This window comes from Chlorocebus sabaeus, unplaced genomic scaffold, assembly GCF_047675955.1.
Source record: "Chlorocebus sabaeus isolate Y175 unplaced genomic scaffold, mChlSab1.0.hap1 unalloc_scaffold_109, whole genome shotgun sequence".
NCBI lineage: Eukaryota > Metazoa > Chordata > Mammalia > Primates > Cercopithecidae > Chlorocebus > Chlorocebus sabaeus.
In genome coordinates this window covers 334,855-359,437 of record NW_027326846.1, presented here as the reverse complement: position 1 = coordinate 359,437, position 24,583 = coordinate 334,855, and the positions used below count along the sequence as shown (strand labels likewise).

At 44.6% G+C, this 24,583-nt stretch overlaps 2 protein-coding genes across 17 annotated transcripts in view; one reads left to right on the top strand and one right to left on the bottom strand.

Moving 5' to 3' along the window:
• Positions 1-314: 314 nt before the first annotated feature.
• LOC140710952 (tubulin beta-8 chain-like) overlaps positions 315-24,583 on the bottom strand; it is a 79,095-nt gene continuing 54,826 nt past the window's right edge. For 11 of the 14 annotated variants that reach the window (XM_073013937.1, XM_073013941.1, XM_073013939.1 and 8 more), the window contains 5 exons: positions 14,126-14,248; positions 2,574-3,530; positions 2,217-2,325; positions 2,029-2,139; positions 315-1,541 (listed from right to left, as the gene is read on the bottom strand). In XM_073013937.1, the coding sequence (XP_072870038.1) occupies positions 460-1,541; positions 2,029-2,139; positions 2,217-2,325; positions 2,574-2,750 (1,479 nt within the window). In that variant the 5' untranslated portion in view covers positions 2,751-3,530; positions 14,126-14,248 and the 3' untranslated portion in view covers positions 315-459. Of the gene's footprint in view, positions 1,542-2,028; positions 2,140-2,216; positions 2,326-2,573; positions 3,627-13,517; positions 13,735-14,125; positions 14,249-24,583 lie in introns of all 14 variants that reach the window. The other 3 variants (XM_073013949.1, XM_073013948.1, XM_073013950.1) reach the window with 3 other exon arrangements.
• Positions 16,092-24,583, top strand: part of LOC103246528 (uncharacterized) — a 48,384-nt gene continuing 39,892 nt past the window's right edge. Inside the window, exons 1-3 of one of the 3 annotated variants that reach the window (XM_073013935.1) lie at positions 16,092-16,265; positions 21,788-21,914; positions 22,404-22,499. In XM_073013935.1, coding sequence (XP_072870036.1) covers positions 16,263-16,265; positions 21,788-21,914; positions 22,404-22,499 — 226 coding nt within the window. In that variant the 5' untranslated portion in view covers positions 16,092-16,262. The remainder of the gene's footprint in view (positions 16,266-21,787; positions 21,915-22,403; positions 22,500-24,583) is intronic. The other 2 variants (XM_073013934.1, XM_073013936.1) reach the window with 2 other exon arrangements.

The window sequence follows — 24,583 nt, the reverse complement described above, 5'->3', positions numbered from 1 at the left end:
GGTCACTGACCATTTTTAGGGTTCCAGAAACAGAGGGCCAGCTGGTCCCCTAGAAGTCTGGAACATGGGATAAGCCAAGGCTTGCCTTCAGAACAGGTTTTCCACCACGTAGCCGCCCAAGGCCCAGGGCATCCCCAGGTTCATGTGAAGCCTGCCTGCCATGTCCACAGCCCATGCCGACCCCTCCTGGAGCCACTGGAATGCTTGTTCCGGGGTACGCGACAAATCCAGACAGCTTCAGCCTTGCAGGACAACCGTGCACCTGGCAGCCATAGCCGGAGGGCCCATAGATAGAAGTTGGAGGTGAAGCCAGATGCTATGAGAATACTTTATTCAGCAAAATCGTATACTATAAAAATGCTTTAAAATGCAGGAGGAGAGGTGAAGACACGAACAAGTGCGTAGTGACACATGGCAATTAGAACACAGTAAAGAATCCACGCTGCTTCCCCACTTTACCTAGAAAAGGAAAATTCTAGGCCTCTCCTCCTCCTCCTCCTCAGCATATTCCTCAAACTCCTCCTCCTCGGCTGTGGCATCCTGATACTGTTGATACTCAGAAACCAGGTCGTTCATGTTGCTCTCCGCCTCCGTAAATTCCATCTCATCCATCCCCTCGCCCGTATACCAATGGAGGAAGGCCTTGCGCCGGAACATTGCTGTAAACTGCTCTGAGACACGCTTGAAGAGTTCCTGGATGGCCGTGTTGTTCCCAATGAAGGTGGCTGACATTTTTAGCTCCCGGGGTGGGATGTCACAGATGGCTGTTTTGACATTGTGGGGGAGCCAGTCAGCGAAGTAGCTGCTGTTCTTATTTTGAATGTTGAACATTTGTTCATCCACCTCCCTCATGGGCATGCGACCCCTGAAAATGGCAGCAGCCGTTAGGTAGCGGCCATGACGGGGGTCACAAGCTGCCATCATATTCCTGGCATCAAACATCTGCTGTGTAAGCTCAGCCACCGTCAGGGCCCGGTACTGCTGACTGCCCCGGCTGGTCAGGGGGGCAAAGCCGGGCAGGAAGAAGTGCAGCCGGGGAAACGGGACCATGTTCACGGCCAGCTTCCGCAGGTCAGCATTCAGCTGGCCTGGGAAGCGCAGGCACGTGGTGACCCCGCTCATGGTGGCAGACACCAGGTGGTTCAGGTCACCGTAGGTGGGCGTGGGCAGTTTCAGGGTCCTGGAACAGATGTCGTATAACGCTTCGTTGTCTATACAGAAGGTCTCGTCTGCATTTTCTATGAGCTGGTGGACGGAGAGGGTGGCGTTGTAGGGCTCCACCACCGTGTCTGACACCTTGGGCGAGGGCAGGATGCTGAATGTGTTTATGATCCTGTCTGGGTACTCCTCCCGGATCTTACTGAGCAGAAGGGTACCCATCCCAGACCCCGTCCCCCGACCCAGGGAGTGGGTCAGCTGGAAACCCTGCAGGCAGTCACAGCTCTCAGCCTCCTTTCTGACAACGTCCATCACTGACTCCATCAGCTCCGCGCCTTCTGTATAGTGCCCCCTGGCCCAGTTGTTTCCGGCCCCACTCTGACCTGTAAGACAGTACAGCCAGTCACTCGATGGCCAGGTATACGGTCATCAGTGGTCACCATAATGCAAAAGGGGCCAAGTGTCATGTGAGGTGAGCGCACCGTTCTCCCTACAGATGGAGCAAATGAAACCCCTCCCCCAGAGTTACAGGACAGCAGCCTCCCTGTTAGAAACTAAGTCAGGAGTCAAACCTGAGACAGGCAGACAGACCTCCCTGCAGGTGGCTCCTGCCCATTTTCAGGGAAGGCAGTAGCCACGGCCCCCAGCTCAGCTCCCTGCAGGGAGTTGACATCAGTAGCTCTTGACCTTGAGGAGACACCTGGGCCTTCCTCCCAAAGCCTCTTTAGGAGGCACATGGAGCCACTCCACTCGGAGGATAGGAGGGTGTTCTGGGGCCCTGGCTCCACAATTCCCACGGCGACGACCTTGGGGCACTCCTAGATTTTGAGCGGCTAAGAAGCCGCACCCCAGTCCTCGCCCACAGCTCACCGAAGATGAAGTTGTCCGGCCTGAAGATCTGCCCGAAAGGCCCCGAGCGCACAGAGTCCAGAGTGCCCGGCTCCAGATCCACCAGCACAGCGCGGGGCACGTACCTGCCACCTGAGAGGGGCGGGAGGGCATGAGCGAGGGGAGGGCCGCGTTCCCAGGAGGGCGGTGGGGAAGGTCGGGGGTCTCACCGCAGGCCTCGTTGTAGTACACGTCGACGCGCTCCAGCTGCAGGCGGCTGTCCCCGTGGTAGGTGCCCGCGGAGTAGATGGCGTGTTCGTCCGAGATCACCTCCCAGAACTGCGAGACGGGAGGGGCCGGACAGGCCAGGGCCAGTCACGGGGGTGCCCCAGCTCCTCTCCCACCCCCACCCTCATCCGCACCCCCATCCCTAGGCCGCCGTGTCCCTGGGTCCACCCCGGCCACCTCGCCAGCCGCCCAGTCCCACCGCGTCCCCGGCAGGGACCCGCCCCCGCCCCCACCACTGCCAACACCTTCCCTGGCCACCCGCAGGCCCGAGCTGGGCCCTCAGAGGCACCGCTGCCAACCTTGGCGCCGATCTGGTTCCCGCACTGCCCGGCCTGCGTGAGCACGATCTCCCTCATGGCTAAGGCGGGATCAAGGCGGCAGGAGAGACGCGAGGAGGAGGAGCAGACGCGCAGTGACCCAGCCCGCCCTCCGCCAACGCTGAAATAGCCCCGCGCCCACCTCCCCCAGCCTCGCATTGGGCTCCCAGAATAAGCAACAGCTTTACTTGCACACAGGTGTACCCACCTGTGAGTCCCTTGGCGTTGAACGTCTGTTGGGGAGCTCAGGTGTCCCTGCTGTGGTCTTTTCCACGTTGGGGAAAGCTGGTCAGCTGCAGAACTTCCTCCCACGTCTTTACTAAGACTAAATCCCTAGCTGACCCGAAACTGAATTTTCCTCCCATATGGGAGAGGAGGACTCCAGTTTCAACACTCACAGAGTGCCTTGCACCTGCCCTAGATTGAGGACATATTTTTGTAATTGATGAGTCCTGTCCTCTATTAGGAGATCTGTGGTTAGGAAAGGCCCTCCGTATGTTAACTCAACAAGACTTCGTTTTAAGTTTGACTTTGGAGCAGTTCAAACCTGCAGTAAGCTATGGGTGTTAGACATAGTCAGGCCTCTGATTTAGCTAGAGTCTTCTTTAGAGTAGGATCAGCCCTTTCACCTTTCCAGAGGACCACGGTCTCCATGCAGAGTGAAGGTCATATTGGATTCCTAAAGCTGAGGATAGGTGTGGGATATGCCTGCTGTGAAAGATGGGCCATTGTCACTTTGCAGGCTTTTAGATGACCCAAACTGAGGAGTTATTTCTTCTGGCAAACATTTTTCAGATGGGGTGGGAAATGCCTCAATCTAATCAGTGAAGGTATCAGTGAGCATTAGCAAATATACGAATCTCCTGTAGAAAGACAGCTGAGTAAATTAGAGTTGCCAGTTCTCACCTGGATAGGTTCCTCAATTTTGGACAGGTTTAACTGGAAAAGGAGAAAATTGCTGGCTGTTTGGGTCATGTCAGGCACAAAGCTCTCAGTGCTGAGTCACCTGTTTTAGTGTCTTGAAAAGATTTACCCCTATAAACAAACAAGATGTTAACAAAAAACAAAGAATCCCTTCTAGAGTGAAAAGAATCATAAAAGTGCTGAATTATATTTCTATGATTGGTACTTGGCATTAGTAATTTATTACCATCATTCAGCCAGCCAGAGGGGCCCTGGACTGAAATGCAATCCCTGGCCCATTTTTGTTCTTCTTCAGAGTATTCTGGCCCAGTTCTATGCATGCTGACCAGCACGCCCATAAGCTTCATTGGCCCTTTCAGTGCAGGGGCCTTGGCTGTGGCATCTACAAGGGCATTTCCTTTTACATGGTCAGTCTCTCTTTTGATGTCCTCTGCAATTAATTATAGTCACTTTCTGGCAGCAAAGCAGCATTCTAACAAGCTCGAAATCTGAATGCTGTTGTATGGAAAAGCCCTTGGGGGTCAGGAGTCCCTACCCATTCCAAACTGCAGCATAAGCATGAAGCACTAAAAGTCATACTTGGAATCAGTGTAAATGTTAACTTTTAAATCCTTTCCCAACTGCAGGGGCCTGGTAAGTTCAATTAACTCAGCTTTTTGAGCTGAGGTAGAGGCCAGCAAGGCTTGTGCCTTGACTCTCTTGTGCTGACTAATAACAGCATATCTAGCCCTCCTGTTTTCCTGATGCATAAAACAACTTGCATCTGTTAACCACTCTTCTTTGGGATGGTCAAGGGATTCATGTCTCTTAAGTCTGGCCTCCTAGAGTAAATTTATTTCATAATCTGTGACATGCTGTGGCTGTGTCCCCAGTCAAATCTTATCTTGAACTGTAGCTCCCATCATTCCCATATATCGTGGGAGGGACCCAGTGGGAGGTAATCAAATCGGGGGATGGGTCTTTTCCATGCTGTTCTTGTGACAGTGAATAAGCCTCATGAGATCGGAGGTTTATTTATTTATTTATTTTTGAGACGGAGTCTTGCTCCATTGCTCAGGCTGGAGTGCAGTAGCATGATCTCGGCTGACTGCAACCTCTGACTCCTGGGTTCAAGTGATTCTCCTGTCTCAGCCTCCTGAGTAGCTGGGATTACAGGTGCCCACCATCATGCCTGTCTAATTTTTAGTATAGATGAGGTTTCACCATGTTGGCTAGGCTGGCCTCGATCTCCTCACCTCAGGTCATCCACTGCCTTGGCCTCCCAAAGTGCTGGGATTACAGCTGATGGTTTATAAAGGGGAGTTTCACTACACAAGCTCTTTTGCCTGCTGCCATGTAAGAGATGTGACTTTGCTCCTCATTTGCCTTCTGCCATGAGTGTGAGGCCTCCCCAACCATGTGCAACTGTGAGTCAATTAAACCTCTTTCTTTAAATATAAATTATCCAGCCTTAGATATGTCTTTATTAGCAGCATGAGAATAGACTAATACAACGTGTATGCCGGAAAGGCTAGGAGCACCTGTGGACTCTGGCACATAGGTAGCTGCGTTTATGGTTTGGCAGGCTTTAAGGGTTATGTCTGGAGTGTCTAGCAATAAGGCCTGATGCTTTCATAAATATTCTCCTATTATCCACTGGTGCCCTTTAGCTTCTAGGACCACCTTCCCTTGGTGTGGGGTCAAAAACCTGTAGGTGCTGTTCTAATGTTAGTTTATTAACTTTGCCTACTAGAAAAGTGGTAGCAGCAATAGCTCTAAGACATCAAGGCCACCCTGAGGCCACCTGGTCTATCTGCTTAGAAAATTAGGCTACTGGCCTTGGAATGTCCCAGGGTTTTGGGACAAGATTACCCAAGGCCTATGCCTTGCTTTTTGGCTACATAAAGGAAAAAATGGTTCCTCTAACTTGGGGACTCCCATGGCTGCAGCAGAGCCCAATTTCTCCTTGAGAGTAATGAAGGTTTGCTTGCAGTTCTAATTACATTCTAGGAGTTCTAAATCTTTCCCTTTGGTGTATCATATAAAGACTTGGCTACATATCCAAATCTGGGTACCCATAAATAGCAGTACCCAGCCATCTCCTTAAAAAGCCCACAGTCATTTGTTGGGCTGGGACCCTTGGATGACTAAAATAACTGTTTTATCTTCTAGGGATGTTGATCAGTTCTAGAGGTTAAGATAGATTCCAAATATTTAAGTCTTTGAGTCAAAATCTGTGCCCTGTATGGTGATACCATGTATCTGCAAGTTCCCAGAAAATTTACCAACTTAACAGTATTATTATTTGAGTCTTCTTTAGTTGAGCTAGCAATGAGCAAGTCACCTACATACTAATAATTTTGTCCCTTTCCAACTGTAGATTTCTTAAGTCCTTAGCTAGAGCATTTTCAAATAAGTGGGGGCTATCCCAGAACCCTTCAGAGATGACTGTCCAGGTTAGTTTTGAGGCTGAATGTGTATCTGGATCAGTCCATTCAAAGGCAAACATATTATGAATCTGGATGCAATAAGATGCAGAAAAATCCATCTTTCAGATTTAAGAATGTAAACCAGCTTGCATCCCCTGAGACTTGGTAAGTATTGGGGACAATGAGTTGTATGGAGACAACTGCATTTATTAATGCTCTAAGGTTTCTGACAAATCTGTACTTGCCATTAGGCTTTTCATCTGGTGACATGCAAGTATTGTAAGGAGACTCTCACGGCCTTCATAACTCATGCCATTAGGCTTTTCATCTGGTGACGTGCGAGTATTGTAAGGAGACTCTCACGGCCTTAGTAACTCATACGGCAAGAATTTGGCAATAAGGGGTTGAATTTCCCCCTCATGCTTCTTGCCTTAAAATGTATTATCTCTTCTGAGGGCGAGGAGCACTAGGCTGAAGTTGGATTTGAATGGAGGAGGTGTGTAGTGAGTTTCCCAGAGCCTGTGTGGCCCAAACCTCAATATTTACTTGAGACAACACCTCAGGTGGTAAATGTGACAGCTCATTCTTAACTTCTTTTTTCCCCTGAGGGGTCAGGAACAAAAGTAACACTGTCTATGCTTTATGATCTGTGAAGGTGACCATGACTTGGTCTCCTGAGTCAATAAACCTCTCCCCAGTAAGAGGTCAGGCATTCAGACAGTACTAAAAAGGCAGGTGAGAAACCCAGAGGCCCTGGAGGACAACTTAGAAGATATGAAAAGCAGTGTTTTTGGGCTTGTCCATCATGAGAAGACAGGAGCCCATTGTATTGAATCAGGACAGAGTCATCTGCTCCCATATCTAATAAGAAGTTAATGCTCCTACCTGCCGCTTCAAGAGTCACCTGAGGCCCCTACATCTCTTGATAGATAATAGTCCAATGGGAGTGGAGGTATGAAGCATCAGGCTCTACCACTTTTGAGTCTGCTGAGCTCTGATGATGACTCCCTTGGAAGCACAGTGCATTTCCTTTGGCAGTGGCCGACCTTCTTACAGAAGGCACATTGATTTATATGCAAGGCACAGTGGCCCAGAGGCACGGACTGGGACTTTTACCTTCTCACTTCCTCTGTGAGGGCCAGGGGTTAAAGGGCTGCCTCTGAAGTCGTGGAGAGCACAAGGCTGCAGCTAGAAGCTGGGCCTCTTGGGAGATTTGCTTTATGTTTTCTCTGCCCTATTCCTGTGATGGAAAACTGCAAAATCCAAGTCTAAAATCTGATCCATGGGAGTCTGGAAGCCCAAGGCTGCTTTTGGCAGCTTCCTGCAGATATCAGAAGCAGACTGGACTATAAAATAAACTCCTAGCAATGCCTGTCCCTTCTTTGAGTCAGGGTCAGTGTTAGTGTATGTCCTCAAAGTCTAAATTATCCACCCTTGTAATAAGGCTAGGTTTTCATCTTTTCCCTGAGCAATTTTCTAGACTTTATAAAAATTAAAAAGCTTTATCACACTTTTTTTATTTCTTCAAGGAGTCAAATGATCATAATTTTTTCTCTCTATGTCCTACTTTCTTCCTAATTCATTTCCCTTTTCTAGATTCTAGTTCTCTTTTGGGTCCTAGTCAGGCACTGCTGTGCTTCCTACTTGATAGGTGTCAGATCCCTGGTTGCAGGCTGCCACCCTGTTAGCATGTGCTCTAGTCACTCCCATAATACACTGCTTTTCTACCATGCAGCAGGTGAACATAAATATATGCAAATCTTGCCTGGTCAGATCATACATCAAGATTAGCCTCTCAAATTTGTCTATGAATTTTCCTGGAACTTCTGAAAACTGTTTTAGTTTTTCCTTGCATATGGCTAATTCAGACATAGAAAGGGGTACATATACCTATATAGTATCCCTATTATCATCTGTTACTTCCCAGAGAGGGCAAACATTCAACTTTGCCAGCTGATAAGAGGCCCCACTGCATGTTGTTCTGGTGAAGCTCGGATGTTTCGAGAGTGGGGTATGTATGTAAGCCAGGACTCGAAGGGCAGGGAGAAGATGATGACAGGACACTAGAAAGCTCTGGAAAACTAGAAGAAATTAATAACATGTTGCACACCTCACCAGAACTGGAAGGAGTCTGACTGTGTTCTTATGGGGTGCTCGAACTGACAGGGGAGAGTTCAGCCCCAGCTAAGAAAAGCCTAATATTAAGAGGCACTTGCATTAAAAGGGTAATCAATTATGTGCCATCCCTATTTTGTCTTTTCCTCAATCAAACATATAGTAACCCATTTAAATTTTTTATCCTGACCAAGCATCAGGGAAGCCTCTATGTAAAGTATTTCCTCCTATTTAGTTTCTCTTCTATAAAACAAATTAAGCTGCAAAAAAGGGAGTCAGACCGAACAGGGGAAATGGGGAGGCTATAACTTGTGTATTGTAATGTATTCGTCCATTTTCACACTGCTATGACAAAACTCTTTCAGGAAAAAAGTGACATGCTGGGTTTAGAAAGTAGTGTCCAGCTGCCCTATATCAGCTCATCAAAGATGACCTTAAGGTTAAGAAATGAGAGAAAACTGTTAAGAAAATGTCTCATGTTCTCCATCTTGAGGCTAATTGTTTGCAGGGGTTGTCATAAAAGAGGCTGTCACTAAACAGGCAGATCTGATCCTATCATGTAGGGCTGTTAAATACCACATTTCAACTCCTAGTCATAATGATGGAGAGGTTATTGCTGATCGTTTCTGATAATTAAGGTACAAAAATACTAGGTTCCAAGACATCTCTTTTTTCAGTGTCACTTGGACCAATGGCAAGTTAAATAAGCAATCAGCTAAAAGTCAGAGGATCACTGAGAAAGTAAAAGCTAAACTGTTTGGGGCCTCTTTCCTGGGGCAGCCTCCAGGCTACTACAAAACAGAATTGGTGAGCAGAAAGGTGACAAGATGCAGAGCACTCAGGTGAGGGACAAAGAGCACAAGGTGGACAGTCCAAAAAGAGAAAGTGGCAAACATCTTCTTTAGCTACTTTACACTGTTGGTGGGACTGTAAACTAGTTCAACCATTGTGGAAAAGAGTGTGGCAATTCCTCAAGGATCTAGAACTAGAAATACCATTTGACCCAGCCATCCCATTACTGGGGATATACTCAAAGGATTATAAATCATGCTGCTATAAAGACACATGCACACATATGTTTATTGCACACTATTCACAATTGCAAAGACTTGGAATCAACCCAAATGTCCATCAGTGACAGACTGGATTAAGAAAATGTGGCACATATACAGCATGGAATACTATGCAGCCATAAAAAAGGATGAGTTCGTGTCCTTTGTAGGGACATCGATGCAGCTGGAAACCATCATTCTCAACAAACTATCGCAAGAACAGAAAACCAAACACCACATGTTCTCACTCATAGGTGGGAATTGAACAATGAGATCACTTGGACACAGGAAGAGGAACATCACACACCGAGTCCTATTGTGGGGAGGGAGGAGGGACGAGGGATAGCATTAGGAGATACACCTAATGTAAATGATGAGTTAATGGGTGCAGCACACCAACATGGCACATGTATACATATGTAACAAACCTGCACATTGTGCACATGTACCCTAGATCTTAAAGTATAATAAGAAAAGAAAAAACTTGCCTTCCTGGAGGGTATTTGTAGCTAAAAATAAACTAGATTTCAACTTAGATTGCCACTAAAATACATTATAAACTACAAAGTATTACAAAAATACATATATAATATTAAGGCTATATGTATATCTAAATTTTACCTAAATCTGAATTTGCTTTATTTGACAAAGTCTATAAACAACCCCAGGACAATAAAAATTTTATCCTTAGAAAGTTTGCACCAATCCCCTTTCATCCTATCCCCAACTGCACCTGCCTATGGGTTCCCAGCCTGCCCAGGCTCTGTAGCTTCCATACCCTTCTTCCATTTCCAACTGCTCCTGTGTTGTATATTTTATAATAAATGGTTAAACACAAGTACAGTGTTTGGCTGAGTTCTGTGAGTATTTTAATCAAATTCTTAAACTTGAGAAGGGGGTTATGGGAGTCCCCATTTGTTAGTAGTTCAGAAGTATGTATGGGTACTTGTAGTTTGTGACTGGCATCTGCAGTAAGAGCAGTGTTGTGGGACTAAGCACTGGACTCTAGGGCCTGTGCGGACTTTGGGTGGTGTGAGATGTAAAATGTTAAACAACTAGTTGGTGTTGGAGAACTGCTTTGTATTCCTCAAACTCTACAGATGTAGTGTTCGAAGAAAGACATCGGCCAGGTGCGGTGGCTCACATCTGTAATCCCAACACTTTGGGAGGCTGAGGTGGGCAGATCACAAGGTCAGGAGTTTGAGATCAGCCTGACCAATATGGTGAAACCCCATCTCTACTAAAAATACAAAAATTAGCCGGGCATGGTGGTGGGCACCTGTAGTCCCAGCTACTTAGGAGGCTGAGGCCAGATAATCACTTGAACCCAGGAGGCGGAGGTTGCAGTGAGCCGAGATCGTGCCACTGCACTCCAGCCTAAGCGACAGAGTGAGAGTCCATCTCAAAAAAAAAAAAAAAAAAAAAAAAGAAGAAGAAGAAGAAGAAAAAGAAAGAACAAAGAAGAAGACATCACAGGGGCTGGAGCTGGAGAAAGACTAGGTGTCTGGGGAAGAAAGGCTCTCTTCTCCTGTATATAGGCTGTCACACTACACATTCTCCTGTGATTCCAGATCTTCTCCCTGGGTGAGAGGGGACTAAAAACTTCAGAACAGACCCCCTTCACCTACAGCTACCATCACATACATTTCACTCACTTACAAACATACTCTTAGGAGGTATTAATGTGGCCATGTCCCTCCCAGAACTAAGTACCGCCCTCAGCAATCCCATCACAGTGCCTTCTCTTCTAGTTTCTTGCCAAAAACCTACACAAGTGCCCATGGGTATCCTAGTTTAGTTCTACCCTCAGACACTGAATCTGCAGCAGCAATCTGTTCTCTCCACCACCTGTTAATAATCTCAACTGCTTGCATGGACACAGGAGTAATTCTGAGTATAGCCCCTCCTAGACCATTATCTTTAACACAAATCAGTCCTTCCACCTACCTTTTACTCTCCCCCACTCATGGATTTTTGGTGGCTCCTTTCTCTTTTCTACATTTTTCCCCACAGTCTCTCTTTTACGTGTACACAGTGTGTCCAGGATCACCCATTAGATACCTAAATCCAGTGTATACTGAAATTCAGATGTCTGGAAGTTCAAGATCATGTCCATAATCCGGCTGTTGCTTTTCTTTAAAAAGCATTTAGCCTACATGTACATTTTTCTTTGCTTCTTTTGAAATATACATATATACAAATTATTTTAACAGCTAAATAAACCTTAACTTTTTTTTTTTTTTTTTTTTTGACTCAGGATTCTCTTTACCTAGGACCTGAGAACCATTACTTTGTTTTTGCTTTTGATTTGGCAAAGGTTTTGGTTCCCCGCCCCCCCCCCCCCCCCCCCATTTTCAGCCTTTTAAAGAAGACACAGATGTGTTTAGAATAATAAAGCTCATTTTAAGGTCACACAAAAGTTGAGCACAAAGAATAGGATTCAATTCAGCAATACAGAGTAATGAAGAGTAAAAGACACTAAGTTTCTCCAACAGAAAACTAATCATCCAAGGCGATTATATTAAAGGTGATAATATCTGGAGCCTAAAGTATTTAACGCTGCAAAAGCAAGAACAGTTTAGGGTATAAACTGAGCAGTGGAATTTTTAGCTGTGCCTTGGTTTCTACTTATTACTTAAGAAAGATTAGCATAGTTTTGTGTAGTCTTTAGTATACAACATGCATCCATGTAAATTAAACAGTATTTTCTACAATTGTGTGACTATAAGGCCACAGTATTTATTTTGAATAAACCTCTTAAATAGTAATTTTAATATTAATATTATTAATTTGAAATATAAAGCATTATAGCTTTAAGTTTATATAACTTTATTATAAGTATTAATTTGTTTGAATTAAGTTTATATAACTTTAATATAAGTATTAATTTGTTTGAAATATAAAGTATTATAAAATATTGTAATTAAGCTTACAGATAATTTTAAATATATATACATTATGACTAGTATATTAAAATTATTTATATGTAGACATTTATATTTAATACCCAAAGAAAATTTACTACCACATTGCTATAGTAGATATTAACCTGACATGCTTATTAATTGATCCTATAGGTATAATTATAGGTCAACATAATTTTACAGCCTATTCTTTTATTTTACTAAATTAGGAATGCCACTATTCCAGGACAAATAAATGCAGTTGATGTGGCCACCCAAGAATCATAGTACCTCTTTAGTTAGCTATCTTGCAGTCTCTGATATTCTACCACGTGAATAGAGCGAATTCCAATTCTTCATCAAATAGTGCCGGTGGAGGTTGTCAGGTGTGTTACAGTATAGATTCCCAATCCAACGGCCAGCAGATGGGAGAGCAGCAGAGGAGGAAATTCTGCTCAGAATAAGCTCTCTTTCTTCATAATACTTGTGTGTCTCATGCTGAGAGTAGTACTGCACTTTCAGGTGTTTAGAGAAGAACTTCCTTGGGGGAATATTTTCCGGTCAATTTGACCAATGTTATATGTAATCTGAATTTGTCTTTAAGATTCTTTCAACCTCTTTTCTTCTCTCAGTACAGTTTTACTCAGACTGAGAGCTGTCTTTCTCTTCAATGCTCTGAGTATCTGTGTCTAAGCCCTATTACTATCACATGGTGTCTGTCTGTGAGTGAGAACTCCTGGAGCTCCTCTATCTAGATCCATGCTGTGTATCCAGCAATATTCTTTTTGTGTCACTATTATAAACAGAAACTGAGGCTGAAACATTGCTCCTGTTCCCCCTATCGCAAAAGTGCAATTCTACCCAGGAGCCCTGCAGGCTCTCCTCCCGCAGCTCAGGGACCCCGCTCTGTAACGCGGCACTGCAGTGCATCTGTGGCAGTTGTGTTCCATGTAAAATGTGAGCTGCCAGCTGTGGGCTGTGCCTCAGTGGTAGATGGCAGGGTTTGGGAGAGGACACAGGCCACCAGGAGAGGGCAAGCAGAATTGCTGCAGCCCAGGGCTTAGGGAGTAGGTATCCATTGCTTTGAAATATAAATAGCCAGCCCAGCACGGTGGCCCACGCCTGTAATCCCAGCACTTTGGGAGGCTGAGGTGGGCGGATCACAAGGTCAGGAGATCAAGACCATCCTGGCTAACATGGAGAAACCCCGTCTCTACTAAAAATACAAAAAAATTAGCCAGGTGTGATGGCGAGCACCTGTAGTCCCAGCTACTCTGGATGCTGAGGCAGGAGAATGGCGTGAACCCAGGAGGCGGAGCTTGCAGTGAGCCGAGATTGCACCACTGCACTCCAGCCTGGGCAACAGAGCAAGGCTCCGTCTCAAAAAAAAAAAAAAAAAAAAAATATATATATATGTATATATACATATGTGTATATATATATATAGCCAAGATGATAGTACCCTATCTCACTGTTTCTGTAAGAATTGAGAGTGACTTAGAGCTGAAGGTAAGGTAGGCTTACCTGCAACAGGCACCTGGCTCTAAGTTGCAAAACTGCCTCCTATCATGATGTTGGAAGTTTATTGTTTCTTTGCATATAACCAACCAGTATACAGAAGACCTCCCCAATTACCAGGTGAGTTTAGGATGAATTATGTATGACCAATGGTTTGTACAGAAGGGAGGCAGGAGAATCGGGTCTGGAGGCAGAGAACTTAAGGCCAATTTGTGCTGACTTCCTAAAAGAAAAAAAAACCAAGGTCTGGAGGCAGGGACCCTAAGGCCACTTAAGGCAAACTTCCAACAGCTAAACCAAAAGAAAAAAATCCCATCTCCCCACACCTGAGTAGCAAACGCTCAAAGGCTACTCTCCCTACAACCCTTCCCCTTCTACCACTTCTCAGATGGAAAGGGAAGGTGCCTTGGAGTGGCTGCAGGCCAAGCACCGGCCATCCCTTCATCTGCATAGGGTGCCAATTTACCTAAGCCTTTAGTTAGCCACGGACCAAATCCTTCATCCAGATCAGTGGTAGCTGATAGGGACCTTAAAAGGAGTAGTTAAAACCCAGAAAACGTCATAACCATGACCTTGAGTCATTTGCTCAAGCCCACACCCGCTTTATTCCTTACCTTAATAAATTTCTGCTTTTGATGCTTCCTTCCTGTGTTTTGTTCCTTTGTTACTTTGTGCATTTTGTTCAATTATTTGTTCAAGTTGCCAAGGACCTGGACAACTCACTCACGGTCTTCCTTCTGGGAACAGAAGTACAGGTAGATGTGAACGCGTGTGATTGGTGCTTAAACTCACACAGTGCCCCACACCACCGGAGAAAAACACACAGTTACAGCCTGTGTGTCCAAATTAGGTCCAGATTAGGTCCAAAAACAAATAGCAAAACAAGAAGATTGCCTTTAATCTTTTCCCTCCACTTCTAAACTCTGGAGGACAAGGCTGTGAAGAGATCTGAAGACATGGTGCTCTCTCCTCCTGTGGCCCCAACATTCTTTGTTTACTGTCTGGTATTTGAAAGGAAGAGGAACCTTTGATAGAGGAGGTGGTCGGAGGCTGGTTAGGCAGGTAGAGACAGAGGGTCTGGGGAGAAGGAAAACACCTGTAGGACCGCACCTGCACCACCCCTGTAGTTAGCGGGAAGAAATGTGGTTAAGAACTTCCTCTAAGGCCAGGATGTTGCTCCAAAGGGACTGTCCCAACTTAGGAACAGGTGCAATAAACCAACCTAAGTGTCTTTAACTTGACCCAGCTCATTATAAGGTCATTAACATGACATTAGCATTGTGGTTTTAGCTCCCCCCCTGTAAGTTTCACTTAGGCACTCATGGGTAACAACCAAAATGGAGTCACTGTGGCCAATCCCAAGCATCCGCAGATGCAACACCCTTAGTGGGGAACTTTACCCATCCCATTTGGGCAGAACCCACAGAAGACATACTTGTTCTTGCCACATAAAAGACCTAGACCTCAGCCTCATTTCTGGCAACCTGCTTTCAGGTCCCCTCTTGCTTCTGAAAACTTTGCTTTTGCTTAATAAATCCTACTTTGCCTTACTCACTCTCTGGCACCCGTGTGCTTCATTCTTTTCGGTCGTGGCACAAGAGTCCCGACCTGGCTCAATCGAGGAGACCATCACATCTCCACCAAACGGTAACTGGGAAACCGTGGTCTTCACGTGGATGCTCTCAGCTTGCAGCACCAGATCTCTCTGGGGGCACTGTCCCACCCACCCTTGAGCCTGAGAAAAGTTGGTAGAGAGGCTGGTGCGTTACTTCCAGCAGAAAAGAAGTGTTCAGGCCCTCACTTCCCTGAGGAAAGAGAGGCCCTCATAGCTGCGCTCAATGTGGCAGCCACCTGCCATATGTAGCTACTGGGCACCTGGAATGTGACTGGTTTGAAGTAAAATGTGCTGCAAACATAAAATACACCGTGAGTTTAGAAGAATTAGATCAGAAATATACTTTATTTCTAATTGTATATTGATCACATATTAATACAATATTTTGGATACAATGGATTAAAAATTATTACCAACAATTTCACTCTAAACATTATTTTTGACGTGGCTAATAAAAAACAGAAAATTCACAAATAGCTAACATTTTATATTTTAGAGGATTGCTTCCCTCTTAAATCAGGTGTCCTACTCAAAAGACTAGCGGCCAGAAGGGTTATGAAATCTAAAAATATTAAAATAATTGTCATTATATTGCTTCCACTTGTGAAAAAGTGTGTGCCTGTGCATGCATGTGTCCGCGTCCGTATCTACGTGTGCGCGCGTGTGTGTACGTCTGTGTGTCCGTGCGTGCGTGTATTTTATAAGTGGACATAACCTTACACACAAGGTTAAAAAGAGACCCCTGGGCTGCTTCAGGTCAAGCCCGGAGAGAAAGCCCTGCCTGAAAGGGCCTGGAGGCCCCAGGTTGTCACTCTTGCCTCATCAGTGGAGTGTGTGGTCGCGAATTCTGTTACTCATGGCCCGAGGGCGGGGATTGGAGTATTATCCAATCAGAGTGTCGGAGTGAGAACTGCCCAATCAGGCGCGCAGCCAGAGAGGAGGCGGTGGCTTCCGGGATGTGGCGCGGCCTTTTCCTCTGGTTCCTGCCAGGGCTTGGGTTAGGGCTTCAGGTGTCTGCGTCCTCGGCTCCGGGAGGCCTCGGGGATTCGGCAGCAGCCCCAGCCTCCCGTCGCTCTGTCACCAGCGGGTATTGGATGATTTGCAGCTAAGACTCCCGGATCCCCTGAAGTGGGGAAATGGTGAGTGTGCGGGGCAGGGCGTCCCGAGGCTGGGGGGGCCTCATCGGCAGCGGCGGGAAATGGCGGCGGCGGGACCGAGTCTGTGAACAGAGTCCCCGCTGCCGCCGCTCAGCCCTCGGTCCTCAGTCCCCTCCGGTGAGGGTCCCGGGCTCCTGTCTGTCCCCGCACGGCGGCTCTGCCCAGCCTGCAGCCCTCCTCGTTCAGCTCTGCGCCGGCAGCCCCGCACCTTCCCCGGGCTGTGGGGTGAGGAGCTCTCCGGGAAGACGCCGGCGCGGCCTGCGCGGGCACCGCGTGGGAGGAGCTGTGGTCCGGGGTCCTGTCCCTTCTTTACCCGGTTCCGAATGAGATCGAGGCCCCGTCAAAACAGAGTTCATGTGAGCAAGCAGGACTCATTAACGGGACAGCGACCCCGTGGCTCGCGGTTTGGGCCAGCGGGTCTTGAAGGAAAGGCCTTTGTGAGGTGTGTGAGGAAGGGAAGCCATTCACCCGCCCGCCCCAACTTTCCCACCGGTCCCCTTGCCCTGAGCGCCTCCTCCGCGTGGCTGTTCCTGAGTGGCATCTTTTAGAATACGCTGGTGGCGTGTGCACAGCGCTTCGCTGAGTTCTGTGAGTGGTTCTGCCACATTATGGAACTTGAGGAGGTTGTGGGCGCCCCTGGTTTGTTGCAGACGTTCAGAAATGAAGACAGGTGTCCAGAGGCAGGGACTGGCGTCTGCAGGGGGGCAGCTGCGGGAAGAGCGCTGAGCTTGTGGGTCTGCGCTGACTCTGGGTGGGGTCGTTAGTGAGTTGCTGGACACCCCGTTGGGGTTGAAGCATTGGCTGGTGTTGAGGAAACTCCGCAAGTTTTCTGTCAGAAGAAAGACATGGCTGAGCCTGGGCTGGAGGAAGATGCCTAGTGTCTGCGGGAGGCGTGACTGGATTTTGCACTTGCGCGGTCCTGCTGATCTCCTCCTGGGGAGAGGGGACTGAGAACTCAGAGGAAAGGAGTTTTGAGAAACATCCCTTCCCTTCACCCTGCTGCCAGCCCCCACCCAATGCTAACCCACTCCTGAGCGCGCCCACCGGTATTCGCATTGCCACACTCCTTCCAGTACAGGGTTCCACCCTCAGGAGTTGTGCCCATGGCTGCTTTGCTCCTAGCGTTTTCTGCCAAAAACACACGCAGTGCCCAGAAGTCTCCTGGCTCATCTCAACCGCAGATACTGAATCTGTAGCAGAAACTTGCTTCCTTCACCCACCCAGCCTTCTGGACCGCCTGATCCTAATGTCTTCTGTCTTTATAGATACAGGAATCAGAGCATAGCCCTGCCTCAGCCTGTACCTGTAGTACAAACCAGTGCTTTAGTCAGTCCTGCCCTGCTGCCACCCATGGCTCTTGATAGCTGCTTTCTCTCTTCTGCTTTTTCCTTCCCCACAAATTCTCTACGGTGTCCATCCCTCAGGTGCCTATGAGAATTCAGACGTTAGTGAGTTCAAGACAAGGTCTTTAGGCCTGGATGTTGTAGGAGCAAACACAAATTAGAAAAGGCTTAATGCTTTCTCTTTAGAATGAGGGAAGAATTTTTGCTCTTCTCCCTTTTCTTAAAGCATTTAGTTTGAGAACTTTTATATTTAAATATTTTCTCTTCTTCTTTGAAATATGTGTAAGTCATTTTTTATCAGTTAAATAGGTCATTTGTCTTTTTTGGCTCCAAATTGCCTTCATCTGGGACCTGGGAACTATTGCTTTGAAATGTAAATAGCAAGAACATACACCCTATTTCACAGTTTCTGTAGGAGACTAGGAGGCTGCCTTCAGCAGGTACCTAGCCACATTGCAAATCTACATCCTGTCATGAAGATGTGGATGTTTTTTTCTTTAATTATTAGAAAAAATTAGAAAACCCAGATGACCTCTCAGATTACAAGGTGAAATTATAATAAATTGTGTATAACAAATGGTGCTTTCAAGGCTTCTACTTGAGATTTAATTATAGTGACTTTCTGTGTTTGCATTCTCTTAGATTGTGATGCACATCACATTTTGATTTAATTATACAACAAAACTTTTTCTTGCGGTTCTGTTATTGTGGAGACTTTTGTAGGATTGCAGATGTTTTAGCTTTTAGTTATGTTTTCCACACACTGTCCAGAATTACCAGATGTTGTACACAAAATGTCCAGCAGTCTTCACTTCAGAAAACATTCTTTCTTAAGATTCCAGTCACAACCTAAAATTGTGCGGCAAAGTGTTTCCCAAATCTGCAAACAGAATGGTCTCTCTCTTGGGATCTACAGTCCTTTCTAGAGCAGTTAGGCTAAATTTCTACAAAAATAACTTTTCAGGACAGTAATCAGTTATTTCACCTCCTTCAGTGCTCCTGGCATCTTCCATTCTGACACTGATTTCAGAGATTTGGGGCCCATAAACCTAACCAGAATCACACATACGCATCGATTAAACCTGAGAAATTCTCCCTCCCACCTCCCCTTCCCCAAATGCCCACAAATGTGCATGGCTCACCAGCCCTCCAAGACCTAAATGTGCAGTTCTAGATTCTGAATTTATGTCCTGGAATTTGATAAAAGAACTTTTATCTGAGAAATATAAGTTTTTAAATGTATCAGACCCAGAGATGTGTTAAAAAGAGACCACAGTCACATACCGTTCCCCTCCTTGAACTATTTGTCTTTTGAAATTGCTTGCTATTGCCACAAGTGTCTGTAAATTAACCTAATAATGCCACGCTGGACACTATAACCTATATCCTATAGCTTAACTATGTATATGACCAATCACTAACCAATGTTACTTCTATAAACCAATAAGAATATCTGACACCTTTCTATCAGTCTGCTCTGGCTTCCTTTTTGCCTTTAAAAATATGCTTGTAACTGCTTCTAATTGGAGTGTATATTCAGGGCAACTTTATACTCCAGGATTGCAGTCTTCAAGCTTTGGCTCAAACTCTGTACTTATGTTACCCCAATTTTTTCCTTTTAGCTCAAAATATTCTTTAGAATGTGTTGAAGGAGGCTTCATGAGAAGGTCTTTCCTCTGATTTTACTCTGCTTCCTGTAACTCAAGAATGCAGCATACATTGATCTCACCTAGAATCTGCACGCAAAAGCTGGCCTCTGCCTAAGAGTCACAAGACAGGGCCAGACTGTGGGTTGAAGAGATACAGGAAAGTCATAGAAGGTGTTTTCTGCATCATGAGAGGTCAACATAGACATCTTAAGCCCCACTTTCAGAGTGGAGCCCTTTGAGTTTTCTGGATCTTGTCCAGTGACCTGCTACAGCTGTGTAAGAGGCTTCTGGTGTGAACACAATGCTGTGACAGAATCTATAAATGTAAACAAGCACCTTAGCAGTGGGAAGTCAAGGCCACTAAATATCCAGAGCCATAATCCCAACTGTGCCTCCCTGTGTTACTAGAGTACTTTTGTCCTTCCCCTGCCTGAGTTAGCTGATCAGGGACAGGGGATATCACATCCGGATCCAGGATCTGCAGCTCCATCAGGGCAGTTCCATTTTCTGTTTGCACCCCGCAAAGTCAGCCTGAGTCTCTCCTGCCTGGATCACTATGGGGGCATCAGCCTAGGGTCACTGGGGACACTCTCAGCAGCGTCAGTGAGTATTTGAGACATTTGAGGATGTCCTGTGCAGACTGGGGTCAGTGTTTCATATGGTCATTAGGAAAAGAGATGAAATAGTCATGGTCCCTACCATCAAGGAACTTGCATTCTAGAGCACATGAATAAATGATTAAATTCAGTGTCATGTATTCAGTACAAAGATGAAAACTGTACAGGAGACTTAAGCTTTATTTGGGTTACTTCCCTTTTATTGTTTGGTGAGTTTTGATGCCACCACCTGCAGGGCTGTTTATGGACAAAAGAGAAGTCATTATTTGTATTGTGTTTGCCTTGCTAAGAATAAATATTTAGCTTCAAATATAATTGGTCAGGAAAAACAAAAGGGTTTTGGTTAAATTCCTTTTTATTGTATGTTACAGATGGGGAAGTGGCAAAATAGATAAAAATTACACAAACTCTGGGAATCAAATTTCTCTTGGATGGGCTTAGAAAAGACAAAACTGAAACTACTTAGTGGCCTAGAAAGCAGAAGCCTAGGACCTATTTTCTGTCCCAACTCTGCCCAGATCCACCATCTACTGAACCTTGTCCAGGTCTGACCCCACACTGCAATGCCTCACAGAACTGCTTAGAGAAGATGAGAGTTTGGGGTAGCTATTCATACTCTCTCCAGAGCTGGTGCTCCCAATTTCCTGAAACCCAAAAGCAGATAAGTGGGGAAAAGCAATGTACTTTGGGGCCTTAAATTATTTTACAAAAAATTAAAACCAGTATTTCTAGAGACATCCCATCCAGCAACCTGTTCTCCATCTTTGCAGTTTCAGTGGATTTTTCACAAGTCTCATAGTAACTACAAACACAAAAATAAAAAATTCCTGAATTGTACTTAAAACTTTCTTCTATGTCTGTCCCCTTTATCTACATTGAGCTATTATTCTATGCATTTTTAAAAAATCACCGATAGGAAAACAAGAAAAAACAGAAAATGCTGGGACCCTGCATTTAAATCCTGGGAAGTATTACACACTTTGTACCCACCTCCCAGGATGCTATGAGAATTAGCACACATAATATGAGCTTCCCAGCACAGTGCTCTGTTACATACTCCTGAGCACATAGTACGTGCTCCATAAATATCACATTAATGCATGTGGATGTGCTGTTTTTCAAATGCAGACTTACTCAGACATTGCAACCATCTCCAGCCTCTGTAACCTTTAAAGGGCTTGCAGAGAATGCCATCTTTCAGGATGATGATTGCTGGTCTTGTCTTCAGATGAAAAGTATTTGTATTGTGATAAGGGTGTTGGGGTAAGGGACTCTGCTGTGTCTGCTTTCTCTAGCTGAGTGGTACTGTAATGGATCTAGGGGGAGGAGCATCAGCATTAACGGGAGACTTGCTGTAAAAAGCTAATTTGTGGACCCTTTTCAAACCTGCAGAATTGTGTTACTTACAGTAAGGCCTAGAATACCAAATTTATATGCACATTGAAGCTTGAGAGGCAATGTTTAACTAAGTGACCCTCAGCCCAGTCTTCCAGTAGAATCACATGGCAGTTTGAAGAGAAACAGTCACCTGTTCCCTCCCTACAGATCCTGTTAAGTTTCTTGTGTGACATTAACAGCGAGGCCAGGGTCAAGCATGAGGGCTTCCAGATACTTTAACGAGACATGAGTTCACCTTTTGTTCCAGGAGGTCATAGGACCTGCTTTGCTTGGTTTTTGTAGGGACAGGTGAGTGTAGCCTATATTTCTACTGCAGCAACAAAAATTGCTGGCATGCCCTCCTTTTTCCTCAGAGTTATAGAATACTTTAGATAACATTACTGTGTTAAAAGTCATTTTATCAGATAATTCCAGTCAGTCCCATAAGTCACAACTAGTTCTCTTATTTCACTTATGGTCAAATTAAGAACTGTCACATGATAAATATGTGTTTTCAGGAACTCTTAACATTCAGGGATGTGGCCATAGAATTCTCCCCTGAAGAGTGGAAATGCCTGGATCCTGCCCAGCAGAATTTATATAGAGACGTGATGTTGGAGAACTATAGAAACCTGGTCTCCCTGGGTATGGATAACTTTTAATACGTAATTCCTAGTACTTTCTCAGAGTTTCATTTTCTTTCTTTGTAGAATGTCTCTTGGGAGCTTCTGCTTTGCATTAATTAATTTTCAGTTCCTTTCTACAAGAAAAAAATTGGGAATTTGCTGGTGTAAAAAAAAATCTTTAGGATGTTTCATCATTGCATAAACCTTCTCTTTTCTTGAACTAATTTGTGTTCTTCACTCTAGGATAGTAGTAATTCTAGAAATTCAGTGATGTAAAATACTGTTTTCCACATCTTAAAATCCAATTTGCACCACTTATTTTTGATTCAGTAGTACTGGGTAGTGGAACTTAGAACCCGCAGATTTAAAATATTTAAGTATTCTAAAGATTCTGTCAGGAAACAATTTTTGGGTTAAATTTCTTTATTCTACTTAGCATAGTAATAGATTGGTCATTGGAGTATCCCCAGCAATAGTCATGTTAATTTTTTTTTTTTTAATAAAACAGGTTTTATGATCTCCAACCCAGACCTGGTCACCTGTCTGGAGCAAATAAAAGAACCCTACAACTTGAAGATACATGAGACAGCAGCCAAACCCCCAGGTAGGTGAGAGTGAATGAAGGAGAGGACACAGGCAAGGAGGCAAAAGGTCAGGAAGGAAGCCAGGCCTTCAAATGTAGTTTGGGAAACTGTGCCAATGAAAATAATTTCTGAGAAGGCTGCATTTTTTCTCTTATTCACAAATAGAGTCATCTTCTGTCCCATGCTCTTAAATCTTCTAAGAATTTCCTTTTTTTCTTCAGTGATCTCCATTCAAGTTTACAGGGAGAGCCAGTGTCCACTTTATCGCTTGTAAGGGGCTGCATGATCTGACTGCTGTTCCATTGCTTTTAGAGACATAGGAGTATTTGTATTATTGAGGACCCCTATGTTAAAGTATTTTTTCAAATATTATTTTTGCATCAGGCCTAAAATATGTAAGGTGAGTAGTGGACATAATGGGATTTGGTTTAGAAATCCCAGGAACACGAAGGACAGATGTTGCATCTTTTCCACTTAGTGATTTTTAATCCTGTAGAAGTTGCAAATGTAATTCTACAAAAACTCTTACTCAAAAGTTTATCAGAACAATAAGCATTTTTTCAAACATGAAAAAAATGTTATTTTACTTCAAAATGTTATTTAGTATAAACTGAAATTTGTGATTTAAACTCTATATATTCAAATTTTCAAATTATAATATAGTTTAAAGCACAGGTTTTCAAACTCTTGGCTTCCCTGGGCCACTTTGGAAGAAGATTTGTCTTGGGCCACACTTAAAATTATAAAATACACAAACAATAATGATAGCTGATGAGCTAAGAAACAAGAAATAGGTTTGTGAATAATTTTTGTGATACCGCAAAAAGTCCTCACACTCAAAGGATTGGATACCATTGGTTTAAAGTATCTACTCACCTTCTAGATTTTTCTTTTTTTTTTTTTTTTTTGAGACGGAGTCTTGCTCTGTCACCAAGGCTGGAGTGCAGTGACATGACCTCGGCTCAGTGCAACCTCCGCCACCCTGCAACCTCCACCTCCTGGGTTCAAACGATTCTTCTGCTTCAGTCTCCCGAGTAACTGGGATTACGGGTGCCTGCCACGGGGTTTCACCATGTTGGCCAGGCTGGTTTTGAACTCCTGACCTCAAGTGATCCGCCCACCTCCGCCTTCCAAAGTGCTAGAATTACAGGCGTGAGCCCAGCCCAACTTCTAGATTTCTTAAATGTACTATGTCATTAACCAGCTTAGAACATTCCTAAGTGTATGTTAAGCTCTCATTTGTTACCTTATTTCTTAATAAACTATTATCTTATAATTTTGTGTTATTTAGTAGGAAGCCTACTGGGATTCTGTCATTGAACTATAATCCATCTATGTATAGAACTATGTGTCACACACATACACATACCTATATAAGTCATATATGTGTATAGGAAATTCTCACTTAACATTGTTGATAGGTTCTTGGAAGCTAAGTAAAGCAACATATTGTTTCAGAAAACTAATTTTACCAGAGTTTAATTGATAAAAACAAGTTATGTTTAAATGGCATATAGCAACATTGTTTCATTTAAAGATGCAGTTTTCAAGAACCTATTTTGAACACTAAATGAGGACTTAGATATATCTGGGTTTGTGTGATTTGGATTTTTCTGGTAAAATTGTATAACTATATATTTAATTTGTACAATGTAATGATTTGATATGCATATACATTTTGAAACAAAATATTGTCAAGTTGATGAACACATCTGTTACCTCACATAGATAACCATTTTTTTGGTCATAAGAATACTTAAGGTCTACTGTTGTAGCAAATTATAAGCATACATTACAGTATTACTATAAAGACAATGGTGTTTTGCTAATCTAATGCTAATGTGCATTAGCTTTCTCAGACTTACTCAACTTATAACTAAAAATTTGTACTCTTTTTTTTTTTTTTTTTTTGAGACAGAGGGAGTGCAGTGGTCGGATCTCAGCTCACTGCAAGCTCTGCCTCCCGGGTTCACACCATTCCCCTGCCTCAGCCTCCAGAGTAGCTGGGACTACAGGCGCCCGCCACCTCGCCCGGCTAGTTTTTTGTATTTTTTAGTAGAGACGGGGTTTCACTGTGTTAGCCAGGATGGTCTCGATCTCCTGG